At 38.3% G+C, this 16,962-nt stretch overlaps 1 protein-coding gene across 1 annotated transcript in view; it reads right to left on the bottom strand.

The window, feature by feature from the left end:
• Nucleotides 1-16,962, bottom strand: part of LOC136881882 (zinc finger protein OZF) — a 71,210-nt gene that overhangs the window by 7,966 nt on the left and 46,282 nt on the right. The window contains exons 3-4 of the mRNA XM_067154326.2: nt 13,936-14,061; nt 3,163-3,221 (exon numbers count right to left, since the gene is read on the bottom strand). Of these exons, the coding sequence (XP_067010427.1) occupies nt 3,163-3,221; nt 13,936-14,061 (185 nt within the window). The remainder of the gene's footprint in view (nt 1-3,162; nt 3,222-13,935; nt 14,062-16,962) is intronic.

Below are 16,962 nucleotides of genomic sequence, written 5' to 3'. Positions count from 1 at the left end.
GAGATGTGATTATGGTACAGAATGGAAAGGAAGTCCTGGGTGGAATTGGTAGCAAAGGATAGGGTATTGTAGAAAGTTTGAAACAAGAGAAAGTTATTAAATGCTGTCTAAAGAAGGAAAAAAAAATAGCACAGGCCACTGGCTGTGAAGAGTTTTTGCTGATGGTCATGCTGGAAAGAGTGATGAACAGAGAGAGAGAGAGAGGAAGAAGACATAGAAGGGATCAGTTGTTGGTGAGTGTCAGCAAGGTATGAAGCAAATCAGCAAACGAAAAAGACAGCAGAAGACTCCATTAAGAATAAAACATTAAGCGCTGCCTCAGTGCAGAATATATTATACTTATTATATAGCTTTGTGAACTTATGACAAGGATTTTAATTATTATATGAATGTGTTTTTTTCTAAATTTTATCATTAAGTGATATTTAACCACAAAATAGTAGAAAAGATATTTTTGTCATATAATAGTTTTAGCCTCTCTCCAAGTATCATACATTTTGTGCAGATAATGTAAAGTGATTTTGTTTGTGTTTCATTAATTTGAATTTTTGGTCCTCTGAGATATTTTGTGAGAATCAGGTTTTTGAAGAAATGACATACCATACAATTTAAACACCCTGCTATAAATCACTGTAGAGGTAGACAGTACATTACTTTTTCAAACTGGCCTAGTAATGTATTTAAAAAAGAAGTGATAATCACAAAATGACATAATGAACATCATTAATAATGCTTCTTGTTTGGTATTCCTCAAAATATGGTGCTGAACAAAGAATTTTGATACAGACTTTGTATTGGTGAGTTGTCCTCCTGGTTTTGTTATCTTGAATGCTGTTGAATTGAAAGAACTGTATGACTGCTTTCTTGCAATTATAGGACACGAATCAAGAAAATATAGAAGTATGGATAAGTGGATTAGTAGCCCATTAATCTTAATCTCCAATTATAGGTTTGTTTCTATGACCCACTAGCATAATAATTCCTAAAAATAAACTCATTCATTTCACACTTACATCAGACCATTTTTATAACTCAGGCCTGGGGGTAGAACTCGTGGACAATTTATTGGCGATTCAAAGCACACCACTGTGTGTCTTGACAAACATTTTTAGAAACATAAATGCTGTAAACAGCTCTCTGGTTGATTCAGCAATATGCAAGAAATGCTAAGAACTGCATTATTTCACCAATACTGCCTCCTTCAATATTACTTCCACCCAGGATTCCGTTCCTTTCTCTACCATAATCTCTGAACTGTATTACGTGCTGTTGATTGGGGCCTTGAAAGAATGAAGGAAATACTGAGTTTACTTGAAGTGAAATGACAAAACACCTAATACTTCAAAAAAGAAATGTTTTACCAACCCCTATAGCTCAGAGCAAACACAATGTCTGAAACTACTGTATATTTAACTGGACTCTGACAAAGCATGTTCTAATCCAATGTTGGTTGTCTTGAAAATGGTATTCCCAGGTTTTCCATTTCTAAGCAGAGTAATTTACTGACTTCCAACAAAAAAATCCCTTTGCAAAAATCAAATGATTATGAATTTGTCTCCTGTTCATGAACAGCTGCTAATTTCAGATGACAACTAGCCATGAGACATAACCCGCATGGTCGCTAGGTACCATCGTCTGAGCATCCATACATCACTGCCTACACAAGTGTGTGACGTGGTCAGGCACTTCAGTCGTAGAGTGGGACAAAGGAACTGCTTCGCTCTGTAGTGCGCACATGATGTACAGTACACTGAACCGAGCACATCACAGTGCGTTGCTCTGATACAACTAAATGTTTAGTTTGTAGAAATGAGCTACAGTATGTAAAAAGATATAATTTACAATGCCACTACAGTTTGTGTTACGCTGCAGATTATGATCAGTATCAAGGTGAAGAACAGGTACCTGTAATTGCAGAAGTGAACGATAAATGAAATAACCCTGTTGAGCATTCCATCAACGAGTCAGCAATTTGATTGAGTTTTAACATTTCATATTTAATTGCAAAATAACTTAAACCATTCAGTGACAGTGAATTTGTGTTTCATTCTAGTCGGCAAGGCAGTCCCTCGTTCCACTCTGCTCTCTTATGTCACACGGGCTCTCCAACATTACACGTCAGCCAGCTTGTGGACACTGGCGTACACAGTTGCTATACTTATCCTTCCTACACATATTTTGTTGTGTTACGTTTAACACAAATTTTTGCATGACCTCCAGCCAGAAAACCTATTTTTGTCAATAAGAATTTAACAACTAATTGAACACTGTATTTCTCAGACATACTCAATTTGTTAAATCCAAATCTATGGTATACTGGACCATGTTATATCAATCTTCTACTGTATAAATAAAATTTCAAGTTAAATGTAATCGACACACTCGTTGGATCAGTGGTAATGTGTTGGCCTTCAGATTGCATGAATCTGGGTGGCAGAGGGAGCTGGATTTCTGAAGGGAAGTTGGCATGTATACTATCTCCTGTGACACATGTATAAAATTAGTTTTGAAAAACTTGGCCACAGATCACCAAACAGATCTAATTCTCTGCAAGCTGCGAGAGTAAAATGGATTGTTGGGAGGTGACATAAATCAAAATGCCCGCAAATGGAAGCTGCTGTACAATTACTAAAGCTAAAAAACTGTAAATCACAAAAACTATTATAACTATACCTCCATCATCTTCGCTTTAGAAAAAGTTATTTCATATATTGCCTGTATCTAGTTAAGATAAGTACAGAGTGACCTAAAAGTCTATTAACATATACCGAGGGAATAATGGAGGCAGAAAGGTAATAATTGACACACGATTGGCATGACATGGCGTTTTATTGACAACAAAATAATGTAAATAAAACTTCACTAAAAGTGCATTTTCTGGTAATGTCAACATGCCGCAATTACAGATGCCCTCACTCATGGCAGCTCCTTTTATACAGTATACAGGTCTCACTGATGTGTTGCTGTCCAACGCCATCTCCTGGCCTGTTTGTGCACTTGTTGTTGGAGTCAATGAAACCCCATGTCATGCCAATCGTGCGTGTCAATTATTACCACTCTACCTCCAATATTCCGTGAAGTATTGCCTCGTCCAATGTTATTAGACTTTTGGGTCAGCCTGTATCATCTGAAGCAGTAAAACATGAACAGCATTATACTTACTCATCAAAGAGTGTTTCCCCAAGTATATCTTCATCATCAAGAGTTTCTTCTTTAAAGTTCTGTAGACAAAGCAAATACTATATGCAATAATTTATTAAACAACAGGAAGACACTTGTGGCAAGTTAGAACTTATGGCCATTTCCTACATTTAACCATCTTTATACAAAAGAGAAATGACGTTTGTCTGCCTTCCAAAACAACTTCATGTCTACAACATCTCACTGGAATTTCATGACATTCTGCACAAGTATTCTCAGAGGGACAATAATTTATTTTAAAACATAAACAGTATATGCATTTTTTGTGAAATTATTTGCAAAAAACAATGAAGTACCTGAAAATGAGACTGTGCCTGCATCTTTTTCACTCTGTCCTAATTTAAAAAAATTATGTCTGAAATGGTCCACCTTTTCAGTAAAATACTATATTACATTACATTACATTTTTAGTTAAGGAACTAGTTTTGACCTTGGCTGGCCATCATCAGCCATAAGAGAAATTAATAGAAACACATCTAATTCTTTTTACAAGTTGCTTTATGTCATAGCAGAAACACATCTAATAAGTAAAACAAATGTACACAATGGCATCTAGAGATCCTGAAATGAACACCACCATCAGGGTAGATATTAACGTAAGTTCTATAGGCCTACCATCTTTCCCTTTCACTTTCCCCATACTGAACCTCATCTATATCCACCTCACTAAAATTTGTCACTTTATCTTCTTTCACAGCTTCTTCTACTCCATACATAAAAATATTTTTCTTCCTTCATTCCTGGATGCCATACGCTACTTCTCTTTTCAGTGCCATCTCCCCTTCCAACATCAGCACTTTCTTTCACATTTTGTCCACCTCCTCCACATTGCTCTCTACTTTTTCTCTTATCCCTTCCACTTCCTTCATAAGGCGCTGCCTTAAGTCCTTTAACTCCTTGGATTGATCCCTTATCATTTCCTTTATTTGGTCTGTTTGAAATACCTTCCTTACCACGTCAATTTCTTCCCACTCAAGGGCGTCCACTGGACCAGGCCCTGGGTTAACCTCCACACCCCCTATTATAAGCAGCGCTACCATCACTACTGCCATTTTCCCTATGGTCTCTCCCTTTCTCTTCTTACACATTTCAGTTTTCTTCTTCCTCCTGCACTGCCAACTTCCTATCCTCACTCGATACAGCTTCAGCTCTGCACTCACTCAGCACATGCACTCACAATGCTTACTCAATCAAGACTGCTGAAATTAACAATGTACACAACACTTAAATATAAAATGGAATTAAAATAGGAATCTTAGTGAGATCTAAAATCAGGCCGATGACCTTCGATGTTAGGCCCCTTTAAACAACAAGTAAGCAAGCAAGATCTAAAATCCTTGGATGCACTGCATTGTGTTAAAAATATGTTTACTCAATGCATCCCATTATAACTTTATTGAGTAACTGTCTTGAAAATGCTGAAAGGTTCCTCTATTGGAAGTTATCAAATGGTGAGTCACAGATGGCACACGAAAAGATGTCTAAAGAGCTCACAACCTAAGACGTGCCAATTCATCATCAGCTGGATTATTTAAAGCAGCTGTTAGCAGAGAGGCCAACGTCCATTGAGGATATGGCACTTCCAGAGAGAGAGTAAAGAAGTATTAAGTTATTGTACGTGAAAGATTGACATATAAATTCAGTGGGTTTTTATTTTTTTATTACTGCAATTTTGTTTCTGAGAACAGGTGGGAAGTTGTTTATATTGGAATATTGTTTGCAATCAAACAGAGTGGTGCTTCAGAAGGGGCCAAGTGTGCTTCACACAAAAGAGTACGAGGAGCGACTTAATAAGAAGTCTACGATAACGGACAACAGAGCTCCAAGAATTATCACCCCAAACTACAATCAACAGGTCTTACTCGTCTGGTCGTTGAACATTGGCCCTTATTTTGTCGAGGATGTTGCATTGAATTGAAAAACAGTGGATCAGGTAGTCTGCAGAGTCCACATTATATTGGCACATTCGAACGGGAATTGCGCCATTTATATCGCACCAGGAATTTACCCCTCCAACAGCAATGGGAGCAACTATATTGAGCTACAGTTCACACCTCAGTGGGAGTCATCCTTCTACAATGACACTTTGGAGATTGGTTAATTTCTCATGGACCAAGCTCGATAGCTGCAGTCGCTTAAGTGTGGCCAGTATCCAGTAATCGGGAGATGGTTTTCTGTGGTTTTCAATTTTCACACCAGGCAAATTCTGGAGCTTTACCTTAATAAAGGCCATGGCCACTTCCTTCTCACTCCTAGGCCTTTCCGATCCCATCATCGCCATAAGACCTATCTGTGTCGGTGCAACGTAAAGCAAATAGCAAATTTCTCATGGAACTCCATTCCCACAGTCTTCCTGCTCCCCAGATCACACAAGCCATAATGTCTACATATGAGGGGGTGTTGAAAGAATCAAGAAAGATGACCCACCAACAGATACTCCTGAATTATGCCAAAAGAAACCATCTTTTTTTATTTCCTTACATCGACATGTTTTCATCATCTTACAAAATTGTACAAAACTGTTTTAATCCTCCTAGTCAATACTATATATGTTACTTCCAATTAAGATGAAACTTCACACAAAAATAGACATGTTTCAACCTGGCATTGGGTGATCCTCACTAAGACATAAAACATGGGAACACAGAAAATGAAATGTTAGTTAAAAAGTTTTTTTAAAAGCATGATGAAAGTTAAAAAACTGTGAAATGTTGATCGTTATAACAGTCTTGAGCTGGAGGTCTTTCTTATCCTTTAGTGTGGTTCGATTAGTATCTATATACTGTTGGCTTAGTTGTTGTGTTCCGACATGGGCTGATATACAAAAGCATTATTGAAGTCGAACCGTCTGATTTTAGTCTGTAAAATGGATAATACAAATGGTAACTAACAGGAACAACATTTAGATTAAGTTATTAAAAAAAAAAAAAAAAAAAAACACCATGGCACTACAGCCCTTGAAGGGCCTTGGCCTACCAAGTGACCGCTGCTCCTCCCAAAGGAATGCAGATTATGAGGTGTCGTGTGGTCAGCTTCCTAGACCAGGGCCGCTATCTCACCGTCAGATAGCTCCTCAATTCTAATCACGTAGGATGAGTGGACGTCGAACCAGCCCTCAGGTCCAGGTAAAAGTACCTGACCTGGCTGGGAATCAAACTCGGGGCTTCCGGGTAAGAGGCATGCACACTACCCCTACACCACGGAGCCGGCCTTAGATTAAGTTATGGAGAACGAAAATTAACTTACATTACGTGACCTGCTTGTATCACCCGTATTCTCTGACTATGAAGTACAGCTCTTGACTGACTTGCTCCAGCAAGACATGTTGCTACAAGGAAGTGGAGTGGGGAAATGGGGTGGGACTTGCGGGAAAATGGGGGGCGGTGACAAACTGAGTGTAATAATTGTGAGTTCTTGTGTTCCTGATTTTTACTACAAATGATCGGAATAAAAGTTTCCCATATTACGTTCTTTTCTTCATGTATCTCATTTAAGTTGAGGGCTGGGTTCTTATATTGGATCCATACTGATGTAAAAATTCTCTAAAATGTTGAGTAGTGGACCTTTTTGTTCACGTTGTAGAATTTTTAGATCTTGATCTATTGTAGTATAATAATTGTGATTATAGTCTTTTTGATGGTTACTCATGGCAGAGAAATGATTATATTTTAGAGCACACTCATCTTAAGCATTCATTCACTGGCGAGTCTAATGAATGTTGCCAATTATGGGATCTAAACCTTATCTCGAATGAAACTTGCAATTAAATCATATTAGAGGTACCATTGGGATTTGTAACTGTGAAATGCCGAATCTCCATAGTGTGACTGGTGAAGATGCCAATCAAACTGTGAACCACATAGTTACAGAGTATTCCCGTATGACACCAGGAAGAAATATTGTAGCAAACCTTCTGACTGTAAATCTCGACTCTTCTTGTGCATCCACAAACATTGTCCTTCAATCAATCAATCAATCAATCAATCAATCAATCAATCAATCAATCAATCAATCAATCAATCAATCAATCAATCAATCAATCACTACTAATCTGCATTTAGGGCAGTCACCCTTGGTTCCTTGGAGATGTTCAATAAATTTCCAATTTTCATACTCGGCAGTGAATTTCCAATTATTTTTTTTGCGATCACTTAAGAAAAGTCATCATGTGGAATACGTGCAGCACTGTAGTCCCAAAAATTCTCACAGGGTATACTCTAAGTCAGGGTAAGACAAATCCCGTATGTCACCAGGCGAGTTGGCCGTGCGGTTAGAGGCGCGCAGCTGTGAGCTCACATTCACGAGATAGTGGGTTTGAATCCCACTGTCGGCAGCCCTAAAGATGGTTTTCTGTGGTTTCCCATTTTCACACCAGGCAAATGCTGGGGTTGTACATTGATTAAGACCACGGCTGCTTCCTTCCCATTCCTAGGCCTCTCCTCTCCCATCGTCGCCATAAGACCTATCTGTGTTGGTGTGACATAAAGCAAAAAAAAAATCCTGGATGTCAGACAATTCTGTCATTTCAAATATGCAGGTTACAGCAAGTTGCAACAAACTTCCATCAATTTAGCATAAATCAAGCATGTAGAAGACATTTTATGATGACAGAGAAGAATTTTATATTTAATGCACTAGTTTGAAAATCTTAATTTGCTAACACAGTACTTTTCTACTGGACCTACTTCCAGCTATTTGTTCAAAAAAATTCAATGGTGCCTCTTTTGATTTGTGATCACACTTTTCACTGGAACAAACTCTTGAATTAGTGTATTAGGGGAATTCAAAACAAAATGAACCACTAAAACCGCTGAAAGGATCGTAATGCAATTGTCTGCGGAAGATGTGCTTCCTATAAGAGTGCTGAGGTGCTAAACTTGCAGCTGGAGGGACATGGGTGCACACCACATGAAGACAGAGCGAGCACACGCATACGTTGATTGTCCAGTGCACTCAGACATGCTGAGAACAATAAAATGGAGGCTTCAAAAGAAGAGTAAAGGGGTGTAGAGCATTTCCTGACAGCAGGAGTGAGGGGAACAAAAATTCATCGAAGAATGGCACAAATATATGGAGAGCACTGCTTGTCTGTTGCAAGGGTCAAGGTGTGGCACAAGCGACTCAGGGAAGGATGCATGTTGTTGGCCAATAATGCAGAGTCTGGAATGCCACACCGCATTACCAATGCCATTGAACAGCAGGTGGATGCCCTCATTATGTAAGATGGGAGAGTTACCGTAGCAGCCATTGCGGCAAAGGTCGGAGTGAGCTTTGGAACAGTTCATGCCATCATTAACGACAGACTGAAATTTCGCTAAAAGTGTGCCCGATGGGTGCCTCGCAGTATTCAACCAGCACAGGAAGCATGTCAAATGGACCTCTCTCTTGAACATCTGCTGCGCTGTGCTAAGGACGGGAATGAATTCCTGTCACGAGTGGTCACTGGAAACGAGACATGGTGTCAACACTTAGAACTCGAGTCAAAACGACAAAGTCTCCAGTCGAAGCATGCGAGCTAGAGAAGGCTGTGAGAGGCAAATGATTTACCTCGGACACTGACATCAAGCGGTACGTTCGGAACTGATTCACAACACAGCCCCAGGAATTTTACGACACAGCCATACACTGCCCTGTGTCGCAGTGGGACAAGTGCCTCAACAGTGCCAGGCAATACTTTTGAAATAATGGTGCAGGTTCTCATTTTATAGCCTCCGACTCGTTCTTTATAAATGGTCCTTATATTTTGCAGAATGGTGGTTTTGAAGCCACATCTTCATATATTTGTTAGGCTTAAATTTATCAACTGGTGAGGAATTTAAATGTGTGAACAGTAAGGCTGGAGATGTAAGCAATGAACGGTGATGACTGATGTTATTCATCAAGCTGAACCTTTGACGTTTACAATCACAAGCGTAGCTGCAAAGTTAAAACTCACTGACAGAAAGGCAAAATTAAAAAGAAACCAAACCACGAGGGGGGATCAATCTCTATAACATGATTAATGCATAAACTGACGATAATAGTTCGCTTCACGAGTTATGCTTTAATGTTAGAAAAGGAAATTTAAAATTTTGGCAATTGTTTATTACTCCAGTCTCCAAAACTGTATTTTTTTAAGAACTCACTGTTTATCAATATGTGTGAAACATATAATAACTTAATTAATAAGTATCATATAGATCTTGACTTTGCTTATGAATATGACACATATGTAAATATATTAAAAGAATTTTACTCGTCTAAGTGATTTGTTTATATGTATAATATTTACATAATTTTGTTACAATTCTTTTGTTTGATTTATTAACAGGCTTCTGTATATGAGATTTTGTTTTATCCATTTCATACAGAGCATTATCATCTCATTTACATAGCATTTTCACATTTTCTTCTTTTTGGTATTTCTATGTTATTTGTTCAAATAATTTGTAAAAGCCACCTATAATTGGAGTGTGTCTCTATTGGTGGCACATTTATTAAATAAATAAATAAATAAAATAAATAAATAAATTAACAGGATATCATTTTTTATTTAACAATTTATTGAAAAACACAAGGTAATTAAAATTTATTTTTCCACATAGTTTCCTGCTTTGGAAATGCATTTGTCCCAGCATATGGGCAGCTTTTTGATGCCCTCATCGTAAAAAGAACAGGGTCGTGTTACACTCTCGTCATCTTCAAATCTTTGCCCTCCTAGAGCTTCTTTAAGCGGTCCGAACAAATGGAAATTGCAGGGCAATAAGTCTGGGCTGTAAGGAGGATGATCAAACCTTGCTGTAAGCCTCTGGCAGACCTCCAAATGTCTCAACTTCAGATTTTCAGTCAAAAGGCGAGAGAACCATGTGGAACACACTTTATGGGACAGTAGGTCATTTGTGATGATTGCTTGACAGCTCCCACAATTGATTCCGACTTGTTCTGCAATTTCTGATATTGTCGCCCGTCAATCATCGTCAATAATGTCTTTAACCGCAAGAATGTTTTCGTCTGTAGTGCTGGTCCGAGGACGGTGATCGTGTTGCTGATTTTCCACGCGTTCTTATCGTTCCTTGAACTTTTATGCCAAACAAACACATGCGTCGTTGAGAATGTTTGATCACCGAACTATGCAGTCAATCTCTGGTAAATTTCTGCTGCTGTAACTCCTTCATGAGCAAGAAATTTTATTAATCATGCATTGCACAGTGGAGGGGTGCAACTATTACCCCGACATCGTGAACGTTATTGATGAAACAGCAGGAAATATCTAACAGCATGCTCTCCCCACTCTTAATGGTTTTGCCTAAGCATAGCAGAAGCACAGGGCCAGTCCTACCAACTGTTGACGTTCAGGAACAAAAAATCCTGTTTATATATGATCGACCTTTGTAGAAGGTATGCCAAGAAATAAGAAGGCATACTCTAATGAGTGGACTTCGCGTGAGTGTAAATGCTCATTCTCTTGATGAAGCTGTAAGCAGAAACAAGCTCGTTGGGGGCTGAGAGGGGAGAGCCTGTCTATTTGAAGAGTGGAGGTCATCTTTGTCCTTTGTGTTTCCATGTTTGTCCTCGTTTCCTCTTCCCACACTCACCTGCCATTGTGCTCATCCTATTGTATGTGTTCCTTTCTTATTCCCCACTCCCTTTCTCTTTCACTTAAATTACTGATGATGATGATGATGAGTGTTGTTTAAAGACGCCTAACATTTAGGTCATCGGCCCTTAATGATGTGAAATGAGACACAATGTAATGACAATTTTAAATTCCAAAATTTATCCAGTGACCAGAATTCAAAACGTGATGTTGAAGAATGAACGGATGAATATGAATGTAAAATAATCAGCGGATCCAACTCACAATATTGAAAAGTTAAAAATAATTCTAAAATCAGTCCACTGACTAGAATTCAAAAAGACGACGATGAAAAATGATTATGAACTTACAACAATGGTACATGCTGACCAAGGGGCTGCTTCCGAAGCACAATCGTGAAACAATGATGCTTGTTGTCTAAAGGGGTCCAAAATCCAGGTCAACAGGCCCTCATAATGGCACTTATCACTAGGAAAGTGGAACCATGGTATTTCTCATGTATCAAGACTAATCACAAGTAACACAAACCCATGGTGTTCCTCACATAGTGGTATTAATAACATGAATCCGTACTATCCTGTGGTGTTTCTCAAATACTGGGTACTAACCACAGACAACACAGACCCACGGCGTCGCTCATATACTGGTACTAATAACAGGCAACGCCCAGACCCAGGGTGTTCCTCAAAATGCAGGCCCATGGTGACCACAAGCAGATGCTGAACCATCCCAGAGAGTATAGCCTCTTTTTATCTCCATGGGATGTTCCAATCGAACCTGCACAGAGCGGAGCCGCCGTCATAGTGAGCCACACAGAGACCCAGGGTGTTCCTCAAAATGCAGGCCCATGGTGACCACAAGCAGATGCTGAACCATCCCAGAGAGTATAGCCTCTTTTTATCTCCATGGGATGTTCCAATCGAACCTGCACAGAGCGGAGCCGCCATCATAGTGAGCCACACAGAGACCCAGGGTGTTCCTCAAAATGCAGGCCCATGGTGACCACAAGCAGATGCTGAACCATCCCAGAGAGTATAGCCTCTTTTTATCTCCATGGGATGTTCCAATCGAACCTGCACAGAGGGGAGCTGCCGTCATACTGAGCCACACAGAGACCCAGGGTGTTCCTCACATAGTGGTACTAATTGCAAGAAAAGTCAACTCATGGTGTTCCTTGTATAATGATACTAATCACAGCGAATCTCACAGTTCAAAATTCAGCATCCCTTGGTCACCCCTTTTAGTCACCTCTTACGACAGGCAGGAGAAACTGTGGGTGTATTCTTTGTATGCGTCCCCCATCCACAGGGAATACTTAAATACTGGGCACGTGAAGAGATAGCCTGGCAAGTACTTGGGAGAGGAGAGAGACATGCTGGAGCTGGAGGCTTGAGCAAGAGCATAACATCTCCCTGACAAGCTTGCTTCTGCTTTCCGGCTTCATCAGGAAAGTGGGCATCAACACACACTTATTTAACATGAAGACTGAAGATCTGTCAAGCAACCCCTCAGTGATAAACGTTTGACCCAGGTGTTCTGTAGATCTTGTGGGCTCATGTGTGAGTGGGAATGGATGTACTGTCTTTTGTTGATGCTTCTTATATCATTTATAGTTTCTAGTTCTTATTATAGGCATAATTAAACTTTCTTTCAACTTTTGCATACTTAATTCAAGATCAAAATGATATACAGCGCAAACATTGCCAATATTGTCCCATGGATCTGAATATTTGACTTTGACAAAAAAAGATCTGAGTAGATTACAAATGACAGAAGTGTGCTTTCGGTGAGGGATTTTGGGTAAAATGAGGAGGGAAAAGATAAGAAATAAAACACTATGAATCATCCCCTAAAAGAAACTATGGCAAGAAATAGACTGAAATGGTTCGGCCATGTCTAAAGAATGGGAAAAGAAAGATTACCAAGAAGAGCTCTGGAATGGACAGAATATGGAGGAAGACCAATTAGATGAATACGAACAAGATCGAGGGATCAGGTGTAGGATGATGTAAATCAGAGAGGACTACAATGGGAGTAAGTGATGAACGATTGTCGGGAATAAAGAGAAGATTGGAAGAGGATCTGTGAAAGACATAGATAAGGAAGAAGAAGAAGAGGGCAAAAATATGAAGTGTAGGGACAAATTTATAATTTATTTTAATATGTAGATAATCTTTTTAGCTCTGCTTCTTCTATTCTTCTTTGCCACTAGGTTGCTTAGGACCATGCAGAATAAACATTTGGTGACTTTCCTTCAAGTCCAATACTTTCCCTCACGCCAAAAAAAAAAAATGTATTTCCGGTGCTCCAACCATGTCTTTCACATGTCTTCCTTGATCTCTCATATTTGTGTGATTCTGCACCTTGATCCTGCAGATTTGACAATCCCAGTTCATGACCTAAATAAGGAAGGAGGCATCTGGAATTGGTGGCATACACTCCAATTTACTTACTCCCTTAGGAGGAACTGGTATGGCAAGGATATTCCACTTAGTGTGCAAGACATATGATCCAGAAGTACCATCCAATTTTACACAGAATATTGTTATATGTAATCCCAAAAGAACAGGTACCAACAAGTGAGAAAACTACTGCACCATCGGTCACTTGGTCTTTATCAATATACCCCACACGAGGTTCTGCTATTTCCTCCCCTTCACTGGCACACTGTTCGCTTCTGCTACCATTGTCACAATTATTGCATTGTTCACTGTCTGAGTCAATTGATTCTTCTAACAAATGTCAGTGTCATTATCCAATTCTTCTAACAGCCACTGGATTACCTGAGCTTCTAACAGTCTATCCTTACTGCTGAGTACTACTTATAACTTTGCATGGACACTGAAATAGTAAACAAAGAACCAGGGAGGGTTAAATGCTATGTTAAGAAAGACCTGACAGACAACAATGCATATCTTGCGCCAGTAAATTGAAACTGCTAATAAAAGTAGTAATGAAAGATAAATAACACTGACATACACACACATTTTTTCTTACCCAGAACTGTGACTAGCTTTTCTTAAAACTATTCTGAACTTACACTGACAGAATGTAATGTTCACTGCAGCTGAAAAGTCACGTAAAATAAATATCATAAACAAACCATGCAGAAGCACAAATTTAATTTCAATAGCAATCAAGGAAACGTCTGAACTTACCACCAATGTGTCATCTTCTGTTCCAGGATCTAATGAATCATTCTCTACATCCGGACTATTCTCAGTAGTATGAGGCTCAATCTTCGCAAAGTGTTTGCTGTCAACATTGTTATATATGTCCGAATTCTAGAAAAGAAACAATTAATAGAAGATGTTGGCTAAATAATACTTCAAAATGCTGAAATGTAACTGACAGCAAATATTTGCCCAGGATATTTAAATAGTTCATAACATGAAGATTGAAGATTCACTATACACTAAAACCCCGGCAAAACACTCTTCAAGGGATAGCAAGTTAACAGCATATTAACTAGGATTGTGTATTAAGCAGAAAACACTCAATAGATAAAAACTATATTAAATATTTATTTAAATATTGTGCACACAACATTATAAACACTACACACATTTTGTCACTTAATAATGTGCCACTGAGGTGGGGTACGGGCCCACTCCACTCAAGTGAGGTCAACCTGTGTACGGCGAGCCGGAGCCCTCCGTCCGGCCAAGGCTGATGTGCGGCGCACCACCTACAAACTGCTCGAGGACTGTAAACAATCGTCGCTTCGTCAAAAGGAATCATTGGCTCCAGGACACAAAATTAAAAAAGAACTGATAACCAATCTTTTGGTATAAAACACTTTTGGCGCACACAGACTGCCCCGGTGTGTATTGGAAGTTGAAGGAAGGATGTTACCCCAGATACCTTACCAGATTTTTATAGAGATCAAAAAAGTGTGCTTGGATGTCATCTGAACTCTTTGCTGAATGGTTTACTGATCACTTTGTATTAAAAGTTATTAGGCGATAAAGGTCTGCCTAAAAGAGCGATCTTATTGATCCTTGCAAGTCATCTTCAAAGCGGCTTGTTGAGAAGGTCCCCACTCAAATTTGACGCCTTTCCTGCGGAGTAAGTTCACGGGCTTAGTTGACAAAGTTTTTGCCCGTTTTAATGACAATATTAAATTTATGAATATGTAAAAAAATAGAATATTTAGAATCGAGAATGATTATGATCCTAGAAAATAAAATCAACCAGTGTAATGACAAATTATTCAATATAGAGTCCAGTGTCCTAAGGGTTGTATATAAGACAAATAGTGAAAAGGAGGACACCACAAAAGCAATGTTTTTGAAGAGCTGTGTGGTGAGGTACATTTACTTGAGGAAGCTGTTAGCAAAAACAACATCATGCAAAAGTGCAAACTTGCTAACCAGAACATTCTTCAATATCAGTGAAGTAATATTATAAAAATTGATGAAGAACCTCTGCAAAGGAATGAGGACACTAGTAAACTCATAGACATATTTGTCTGAATTAAGGAAGTGGACACTAGGAAAATACTCATTTCAAATCAGCAGCAACTGAAGGAGACCAAATTAGGTCAATGCTCAGTTTGAAACATAACATAATGAGCAATGTTATTTAAATAAGGTATGAATATGAGTAAAGTTAATATTTGGAACCAAATCTATAGATGGCGCTATCCTCCTGATTATCACACATATATTCAATTACCATCTTAGAAATGGAACTTTCCCTGCACTCTGGAAACAAGCTAATGTCATCCCAGTGCCCAAGATAAACGATCCTAAACTGACCTCTGACTATCGCCCAGTTTCTATTCTTCCAGCACTTTCTAAGGCTTTGGAAAGACTGGTGTACAAGCAAGTATTGAAATATTTAAGTAATTATTCTCTCCTTGACCCATTACAATCGGGCTTTAAGAAAGGGTTCAGCACTGCCATGGCTCTCCTTAAAGTGACAGAAGACATCAGATTAGCTATGGAACATCGACAAGTTACAGTACTAACATTACTGGATTTCAGTGGTGCATTTGATACTATAGACTTACAGCTACCAATTAAGAAAATGGAATCTTACTTATTTGACCCTTTAGTACTGAAGTTTTTTACATCATATTTGAAAGATCGGAGGCAGCGGGTGATAACTCACGAAAGAAATTCAGAATGGCATGCAAGGAAAGTTGGCACTCCACAAGGTAGTATTTATTTATTTTTTCAAAAGAGGCACCTGAGCCAAGGCTCATAATGGTGCAGTACAATTAATTACATTTGGCAACAAAGATGAAATTTGAAAATATCAGCTTCTAGGAGCAAAATATAATATACTGTACAATGAATAATAATAATATTAATTACATTTGGCAACAAAGATGAGATTTGAGAACATCAGCTTCTAGGACAAAAATATAATATACTGTACAATGAAAAATAATAATAATAATAATAATAATAATAATAATAATAATAATAATAATAATAATAATAATAATAATAATAATAATAATAATAATAATAATAATAATAATAATAATAATAAGGTGTAATAGTGATATAAATCAAATATGAACAACAGTGACATAGTATACTAAATCAGTACTCTATAGGCTTGACATTTTTACTTTTAGAAAATTAACAAGCTTGGTTTTAAAGATGGGTAATTTAGCAGTTTCTCGAATATGCTCAGGAAGGCTATTGAAAAACTTTACAGTGAAATGCCAAAAAGAATTAGTGCCATACTTAGTACACTTTGATGATTTACAGTGAATGTTAGTAGATCCTCTTGTACTGTATGAATGTATATCAGAATTCAAGTTGCAAAGTGTATTCAAGTGAGTTTGTCCATTTTTCAATTTATACAACATAATAGCTGAAGCTTTTTTATGAAGACCATCTAGTGACAGCACATTAGAATACTGGTAGACCTGTACAGTTGGTGTTAAGGTGGGTAAGTTGAAGAGTATTTTCAGTGCTCTTTTCTGTAAGATACTGATCTTTTCGAATTGTTCTTTACTGCAACATGACCAGATAATAATCATGTAATTCAGGTGGCTTTCAATTAGTGCATGATAAATAGTCAACAGTCCACGAAAAACTTTGCTTTTTACATTGTATATCAATGACATTTCATCTTCTCTAAAAACGTGTAATTATCACCTATATGCTGATGATCTCCAAATATATTACCATTGCAGCTTAAGCGAATTACCAAACGCAGTAAAA

This window comes from Anabrus simplex, chromosome 10, assembly GCF_040414725.1.
Source record: "Anabrus simplex isolate iqAnaSimp1 chromosome 10, ASM4041472v1, whole genome shotgun sequence".
NCBI lineage: Eukaryota > Metazoa > Arthropoda > Insecta > Orthoptera > Tettigoniidae > Anabrus > Anabrus simplex.
This window is presented reverse-complemented; position numbering and strand designations above follow the sequence as displayed.